Source organism: Gopherus flavomarginatus, chromosome 2 (genome assembly GCF_025201925.1).
Source record: "Gopherus flavomarginatus isolate rGopFla2 chromosome 2, rGopFla2.mat.asm, whole genome shotgun sequence".
NCBI lineage: Eukaryota > Metazoa > Chordata > Testudines > Testudinidae > Gopherus > Gopherus flavomarginatus.
In genome coordinates this window covers 150,445,654-150,454,322 of record NC_066618.1, presented here as the reverse complement: position 1 = coordinate 150,454,322, position 8,669 = coordinate 150,445,654, and the positions used below count along the sequence as shown (strand labels likewise).

Genomic DNA, 8,669 nt, shown 5'->3' with positions numbered 1-8,669 from the left:
CCCAGCCCCTTCCTCAAATCCACCCATTTTCACCCCAGCCTCTTCTCCCAAATCCCAGCCCCCCATTGCATCCTACCCCCCAAAAATCCCATTCCACCCCAAATTCCAGTCTCCCTGCCCATCCCATCCCATCCCCCCAACCCCCATCTCCGCGCAGCCCCGCCCTGTGCAGAGCCCCAGTGCGCATGCCCGCCATCTCCCTCCCGCTTCTCAGCGGGCACCGCCTTACCCGAGCGCGAAGGCTGGCGCTGCCCCGACCCATGGCAGTGATTGGCTGCGAGAGCCCTCACTCGCCGGCGCCGCGGGCGGCGATTGGTAGCACCCTGTAGGTGGGCGGGCGGAGCGGCGAATATATAAACTCGAGGGGGCGATCGCTCTCTTTCCGCTGCGCCGCACCCGCTGTTGAGGAGGAGCTGGTGCCGCTCAAGCCCTTCCCCTTGCACGCGACGCGCCATGGCCGCCAACCCCATCGTGTTCTTCGATATCGCCGCCGACAATGAGCCCTTGGGGCGCATCACCTTCGAGGTACTTGGGAGCAGGGAGGTTCCCGCGCGGTGTCCGGCGGCGCCATTTCCTGGCAAGGGCACGAGCACGAAGCCATTTTGGGCGGGAGGGGCGCGCGCGGCGAAGGGGGCCGGCTGGGGGCGCGCGCGGGGGCGGTCTCGCGGGAGCGGGAGGGAGCGCGCGCCTGGTGGCCGCTGTGGGCTCCACGTGGCTGAGGCAGCCCGGTGCGCGAGGAGCTGTCCCCGGGGGCGCGCCCCGAAGGCGGCATGCGGTGCCGGCCCCACCCCGCGCCGCGCCGCATGGGCAGGGATCGTAGCGGCGGCCCCGCCAGTCCCCTGCAGCGAGACCGCTGCGTTGGCGGCGGTGCTCGTCTCTCTCCGGAAGCCGCATCGCCGCGCTGGGCAGCTGCCCCGTGTCTCGCTCGCTCGCTAACCCGTAAAGGCCTCCGCCTTCAGGCCCATCCTGTGCCTGCGGGTTTCCAGGCGGTTCCGCAATATGCCCTAGCTGCGGGGACGCGAAGCGGCTCCCACACTCGCAGCCCTTGCCCTGCATAAAGAGCGCCTGGTCGCTCATTAGCCCCGCGCTGTAATTGAAGCCCCGTCCCGCTGCTGTTGCTCCCCAGACAAAGTCCCTCGCCAGACCCTGCATATCCGAGCTCCAAAGCCCTGTTAGCGGCGAACGGGATGTGCTTCGTGCTGGAGTGAGATTCTGCGAGCCCTCATCCTGCCTCGGGCTCTTCTTGTGGAGGCGAAGCTATGCTCTAGCCCCCGAGCTCTTAATCCTGTAGCCATTCACTTTATTCTTAATAGTTAAATCAGCAATCATGGAATGGCGGTTATAGTACTTTGAACCCAAGGACTGCCTGCCTGCTTGTGTAACTGCCCCTCATTTTGGGTCAGAAACCTCACATTGTGAGCTTTCTCAAGCGGGTGTGAAAAGGATAGCAAGGTTTATTGATGCAGACGTTCCTTCAGAAGTGATGTGCCAATTCTTCATTCACTCAAATTTAAGGTTTCATGTGCCAATAATACATTCTAACGGTTTTAGAAGGTCTTTCTATGTCTATATTATATAACTAAACTATTGTTGTATGTAAAGTAAATAACATTTTAAAAATGTTTAAGAAGCTTCATTTAAAATTAAAATAAAATGCAGAGTACCCCGGGCTGGTGGCCAGGACCCAGGCAGTGTGAGTGCCACTGCAAATCAGCTCGTGTGCACATGCCATGGATTGCCTACCCCTGTTCCAACATGTAAGGGCTTATAGGGCATGGAGCAGAGAAATGCCTAACAGTTCTGGGAGGGGTTGTTAATGTATTTTTGTAGACTGTTGTGAAGACCACTAATTCTCTGTAGCCTATCTTTCATCAGGGCAACAAAGCACTCTGTAGATTTTAAGCAAACCACTGACTGACAGTCTGAACTCTGCTCTGACAATTGTACTCCATTAATCATTGGTTGATTACCAAACATGAGGTTAATAGTAGGCTCATCACCAAAAGAGATGGTTACATAAATCAGATTCTTGACTCCTTGGTATGCTTGTCATATAGCAAAACTTGTGTCCTAGTGCTTGAGAATAAGCTTTGAGCAAGGCTTTCTAACTGGTCTCATTAACCACTCAAATAACTTTCCTTTTGAAAGATAAAGCTTCACTTAAGAACAAGTGTGTAAGTGCATAGACTGTAGTCAACGGACAGACAGTGCATCCTTTGTCCAGGGGCTCCATTTTGTCTGAGTCCCTCTGACACAGTCCAGTCCCACAGAAAGAATAGTAGAAACACTGCTGCTTCCTGCACACTACTGTACCAGGAAATGAGCCTGGCTTAATAACCCTAACAAGGTTACAGTTGCTCCAAGTGTATGCTTTTGGCTGATACAAACCTGTCAGCTTCATAAAAGATGATACAGGATCTTGTGAATGAATTTAATAATGGAGTCTAATCCTTGTTCCAGCTGCCAGGTTCTGCTCATATGAGGAGCTGGTGGCAAAAGCCATGGAATGTGATCCCTGAGGGAAGTAAAGCATGGCTTGCAGAATCCTGGATTGCATTTAAGAAACCATTTCAATGCCATGTAGGCTTCTGTCATGGGTTTTGAGTGGAATGCAGCCATAACACAACTTGTATTCAACCAACTACAGCCACTGCAAGATTCTCCTATAAATCGTTCGTTGTGGTATACTGATTTTTTTCTCCTGTTTTTAGTAGTTGGTAAGCACGCTTTAAGCAAAATGACTTAACTGACTCTTTTTTTTTTTCTTCTACAGCTGTTTGCCGACAAGGTTCCAAAGACAGCAGGTTTGTAAAAACTACTCAAGTTCATGGAGGCTGCATTGCAGTTTTCAGTTAACTTTTATTAACAATAAGTTTGAAATTTTCACCCATTGGCTTGCCAATGGGTGTTCCTATAAATTCCAGCTGGTAATGACTCTTAAATTGACAGAAAACTTCCGTGCCCTGACCACTGGGGAGAAAGGATTTGGTTACAAGGGGTCCTGCTTTCACAGGATCATTCCTGGATTCATGTGCCAGGTATGCATCACTGACTTTCTTACTACTTAGTTGTGGCCTCTTTGAGTAATTTTGTTGCAGCTCCTATACTTTGAAACAGTCAAAGAAGTGATTCTCCAGTTTTATAGGACAGTCTTGCTTAGGGGTTCAAGACTGACAGTAAACATACCAGAAGGCTGTCACTAGCCTACGGGTTTTGTGCCTGATTGAGTAAAGGGGGTGGCTTTGACTGTACTTGGTAGCTTGAGCAGCAATCTTGTATAGATTAGAAGTCTGCCTGACTGATTAGAAGGGTAGGTATCACTGTTTCACTTGCAGTGCTTGCTTTTTTGCAGGGTGGTGACTTTACATGTCATAATGGAACTGGTGGCAAATCCATTTATGGTGAGAAGTTTCGTGATGAGAACTTCATCCTGAAGCACACAGGTCCTGGCATTTTGTCTATGGCAAATGCTGGCCCCAACACAAATGGATCCCAGTTCTTCATCTGCACGGCTAAGACTGAGTGGTAAGTACTGTTGGAATCTGTACTCTTCATTCATCTCTGAATTTACTCAACACCTTTTTAGGGTTTTATTAACTTTGCCATAGCCCTCTAATGCATTGTCTAATAATTCTAGTGTAGTGTGGCCTGTTCATAGAACATACTGTCCCCAAAATGTTCCTGTCATCCTGATCAGCATACATAGTGAAACCTCAAGCAATTCTGATCAAGGTTTCCATGTAGTGAGGCTGCATTGAGCCCTAAACTACAGTTACTTGCTTCTGGGCACTGTTACAGCATGTAATCTCCCAGATCCTCTCGTATCTGACAAATTGAGGGTACTACTAGTCTGGTGGCTCATCTCTTTTCCATTGAGCATGATGGGAAGCTGGTAATTTCTGTAGCAAAAACTGAGTACTAACAAGATTGCTGATTATACAAGCTTCTTGAAATCAGTGGTTTAATACAGTAGGTCAAAAACAAGTCACATTGGTGCTTCTCAGCAACATGATCCCATAAAACTTGTTTTTTTATCTTAGGTTGGATGGGAAGCATGTTGTCTTTGGCTGTGTCAAAGACGGGATGAATGTGGTGGAGGCAATGTCTAGCCATGGAACAAGAGACGGCAAAACAAAGAAGAAGATCACCATTACTAATTGTGGGCAGCTGTCATAAAATTCCTTTCTGTCTTAACCAACCATTCCTTCTGTAGCTGGGGCTAACATACTATGGTGTTTAGCCCCTTGTAATCCTTGTGTTCCTGACTTACTGCTGCATTTCTATTGGGTTTCATTTCCCTTATCTTCACAAGTGTAGCTGCACTGCAGAGTTAAGTTTATGATTATGAAATTAAAACAAGCTAAACCACATGAGTTTTTTCTTTTTATAAGGAAATCTGCTTAGGGCATTTGTGTAGCAATCATGTATTTTTCCTAAAAGTGGCAGGAAATTCCTTTCTCTGAAGTGTGGATTGGCTACTACAACCATCATGTAGTATCAGTAGCTAGGTTTCTAAAAACTGTCCTACAGGGATTCCTTTAGGGAAATCCCTAGATTAAAATTGTTCTGGAAGCATCTGTAGTTTAATGTTGACCTGTCACAGCAGCATGGGAGTTCAGTTGGCAGGCAGCTAGCTGTTGTAATACTCTTAAGGCCATTACAGAATGAATGGCTAAGCAGGGTTTTAATGGTAAAATGTGACTAGAAACAACCACTGATACTAAAGCTTCTGTATAGTTGTCTGGTGCAGGGTAAGGTCCTATGTGCTTAGATGCCTGTTAGCAGAAGCCCTGTTCTGTGGTTTGGAAACCCAGCACAGTGAGACACTGGGGAGGTTGACAGACACTACAGCTGGGATCAAGGCTCTGAGATCAATCCACCTGCTGTTGTTTTAGCAGGTCTAATAAAGACCCACCAATCAACTGTAGATTGATCTTCAGTTGATCCTTGTACTCAACCCTGAGGAGAAGGGTAAAGTAAGTTGACAGGAGATTTTTCTCCTGTTGACCCCTGCAGTAACTCAACCTAAGGTACATTGACTCCAGCTATGTTGTTCATGTAGTGTAGGTTGACTTACCTTGCAGATGAACTGCTCAGTTGCTATGTCTACACTAGCAAGCACCACAACCTCTTGCAGTAGTGGTAAATTCTCTTTGCAGCATCCAGGCTGGGGGTGGCCAAACTTTTGAGCCATATATGGCAATCTTCAGAAGTTCAAGAGGTGGGGCATGCCTGCCAGGGTGAGGTGGCATGCTGGATCTTTAAAATGTACTCGCCATTCTCAGCAGGTACCAATTATCTCTGCCACAAACCTCTAGTCCCACCACTCTGCAGAAGCCCTAAGCTCACCCCTGCAGTCTGGTAGGCAGAGAATGTGCAAGGTGGGGCTGAGTGAGCTGCATTTTAACTGTGAAAGCTGCATGCAGTTAGCCATCTGTGGTTTGGCCATCCCTGATTGAGGCTCTCTGGAGGCATCCTGTCAGTACTAATGTACCAGAGCATTTACATTCAAAGCAGCATATAAAACTCTAAATGAAACCCAATTGGAGAGGGCTTCCCTGGCATGACTAAAAAAATCTAATGAAAATGTGACTTATGCATTGTATAGTCTCCAGCATCAATGTGTTCAGTTAGCCTTGTGATCATCACACTAATCAATTCCAAGAGACAATGGCATTATGTCCCATAAAACAAATCTTACCCAAGTAAATGCTGAAATTTAATGCCAGCAGTGAAACGGCAATGTTACATATCCAGTGTTGTGATCCCTTGATATGTGGCATAGTGTTCTTAGTATGTTAGCTCAGCCCAGTGCCATGCTGTAGTCATTTATCAGTAGCTGTATGTATCAGTGGCATTTACACTAAAAGTAATCCTGCTTTCTAGAGGCACAGTATAGTGACTCTGCTTTGAAATGAATAGCTGTTGCTAACAATGGCAACTTCACAAAGATCTTGCATTAATACCATTGCTGTTTAGCTATTTAATAGTCTTCCAAACTGCTTGGTCTTTTTTAGGCCAATAAAGATCTTTATTGATCATAGCTATACAGTAGAATCACCTTACTTTAAAAAGCAACTGTCCTGTGGCACCTTATTGACTAACACTTGTTGGAGCATAAGCTTTTGGGGGTGAATGCCCACTTGGTCAGATGCATACAGATCCAGATTAACACAGCTCCTCTGATACTTGACATTAAGTTAACAGATGATGCAGGCAGTAGGTGGGTCTACTTGCATCAGCCTTGTGGTATCTCCATATTATAAAATGGAAACTGAGGGTTGGGAGTCAAGTGGCGGTAAAGATTTTCTTGGTAAAAAATAGATGTAGAGGCATAGCCCTGGATAACAGTGGGGTGCCGAGGAAGTATGGCAGAAATGCTGGATGGAGTCCACAAGATACTTGTGTATACTTTCCCTTTATGAAGGAAGGGGGAGGGAGGAACAGTAAATGTATGGTTCCCTTCGGACTTGCTTCTGAGAGGCTGCAGGGGTGAATGGAAACACCCTGCACTGGCTCATGTCCTTCAGAACTGACTGAATTGGCATGGGCTTATCTCTCTCTGCCCCCTCCCCCCCAATTAGTCAACATCTAAACAGCTACTTGGAGAAGGGTACCAGCAGGAGCACCAACACTAGTCATCTGACACCTGCCACACCACCTTAACACCAAATGCATCATCTCTAAATACCTAATATAAATAACTGCTGAAGATCAGCTGCCTAAACTCAAACTTGGCTGGGAAGCAGTTTGAAGAACTTGCCTGCTTTATAATAGCACCTGCTACCAAAAGCATTTTCTCTGATTCTTATATCAGTCTGTAGTTACTGGCTTCCTTTTGGATGCCCAAACAGCTAGATAGCAAACTCCTATTGCCATTTGATTGGCCTAAATGTTGCACCCCATTCTGTCAGTTTACCACTTTAGAAATCAGCATTATAGAAAATCAGTGTAGCACATTAACTCATGTCAAAATTGCAGTGGTGGTGTAGCAGTGTCGGTCCAAGAATATTGGAGACAAAGTGGGTGAGGCAATATCTTCTATTGGGCTGACTTCTGTTGCTGAGATGAGCTTTTTGAGCTGCACAGAACACTTATTTGGGACTCAATATAACTTTGGGGGCTTAATCTAATGGGGGTCCCATAGGATCTGTTCTTTGGCCCTATACTGTTCCATGTCTTTATCAGTGGTGGGGGGAAATCCTGGTAAGAACTGATGACAAAAAACTTGGAGTGCTAAATAATGACAGGTCAGCTTTAGAGATTGCCTGAGTAAGCTAGGCACACTTGAACACCACGTTTTAATACAGGCAAAGCCGTATAACTAAATATCAAGGTCTTAGGTCATACTTACAGGACGGGAACTGTGTGTTGGAAAGCTGAGGTTCAGAAAAGATGTAGGTTGTGGTGGATAATCACCTGAATGTAAGCTCACAGCGCCATGCAGTGGTTAAGAAGAAATGTCATCCTTGGGTGCATAACCAAGATGATATTGAATTAAGACAATGCAGTGTCCATGAGACCTTTAGTGGGACACTGTGTCCAGTTCTGGTCAGCTTTAAAAAGATTGTTGATAGATTGAATCGTTCTTTGAGCTCTTTCCAAACTCTAGAAAACCTGCCAATGAGAGACTAGAGAAGCTCAAACTATTTGGTCCAAGAAAAGGTTGAGGCAACTTGATCAGTCTATAGGTACCTAGGTGAGGAAGAGATTGCTGCTAGCAGAGTGCTCTTTAATTAGCAGACAAAGGCACAACAAGTTTCAGTGGCTGAAGACTGAAGGTAAAATCATTTCAAACTAGAAATGAAGTGCAGATTTTTAATAGGGTAACTAAGCTAGGGGTGTGAATTCTCCATCACTTAATATCTTCCTAAAATATACGCTCTAGAGAGCAACTAGGAACTGTACCTGATGCAAGAATTGTGGTGAAAATCTCTGGCCTGTTATGAAGGAGGCCCTGCACCAGGGGTTCTCAAACTAGGGGTTGGAGTTGGGAGGTTATTACATGGGGGGCTGTGAGCTGTCAACCACCACCTCAAATCCTGCTTTGCCTCCAGCATTTATGATGGTGTTAAATACATTAAAAAGTGTTTTTAATTTATAAGGGGGGTTGCACTCACAGGCTTGCTGTGTGAAAGGGGTCACCAGTACAAAAGCTTGAGAGCCACTGCCCTACTCATTATGCTCTCTTAACATATGTGACTATCAATCTGGAGCTCCACTTTGACTCCCTTTGAATTTAGAGTCTGTTTAAGGTTTGTTGGGACCCGCAGAGCCTTCTGTGGGACTGGGCATGCTAACCTAAGGAATGCCTTTCTCTGTTGCCGTTACCTCCCGTAATGGGTACATTCCAGTGGAATGATCAGACAGTTGAGGCCCATGAGTGTAGGAGACAGATCTTGCCCTCAGTCCAGATCTTGAGAATGGAACTCACCTTGCCAGAGGGGGGAAAAATCTCTCCCTAGATAATTTCTTTAGCACATAGACACACATCACACAAACAGACACATACCCTAAAGCCTAATTCAACTGTTTCTTTTGCGGGCTGGAAAAAAGTTACTATTTTAAAATTCTTGTGAGGAATTGAGATATTTGGATGATAGGAGCTATGTGTAGTCACTTAGTTCAATACAGCAGTGCTTCCTTCAGCTTCCCTTGATCTTTGTACT

General features: G+C 46.0%; 1 protein-coding gene across 1 annotated transcript; it reads left to right on the top strand.

Moving 5' to 3' along the window:
* Window positions 1-370: 370 nt before the first annotated feature.
* Window positions 371-4,370, top strand: PPIA (peptidylprolyl isomerase A). Its single transcript, XM_050937611.1, has 5 exons — window positions 371-525; window positions 2,774-2,804; window positions 2,950-3,038; window positions 3,353-3,525; window positions 4,041-4,370. The coding sequence occupies exons 1-5, from the start codon at window positions 454-456 to the stop codon at window positions 4,174-4,176; spliced, it is 501 nt and encodes a 166-aa protein (XP_050793568.1). The 5' UTR covers window positions 371-453; the 3' UTR covers window positions 4,177-4,370.
* Window positions 4,371-8,669: the final 4,299 nt, after the last annotated feature.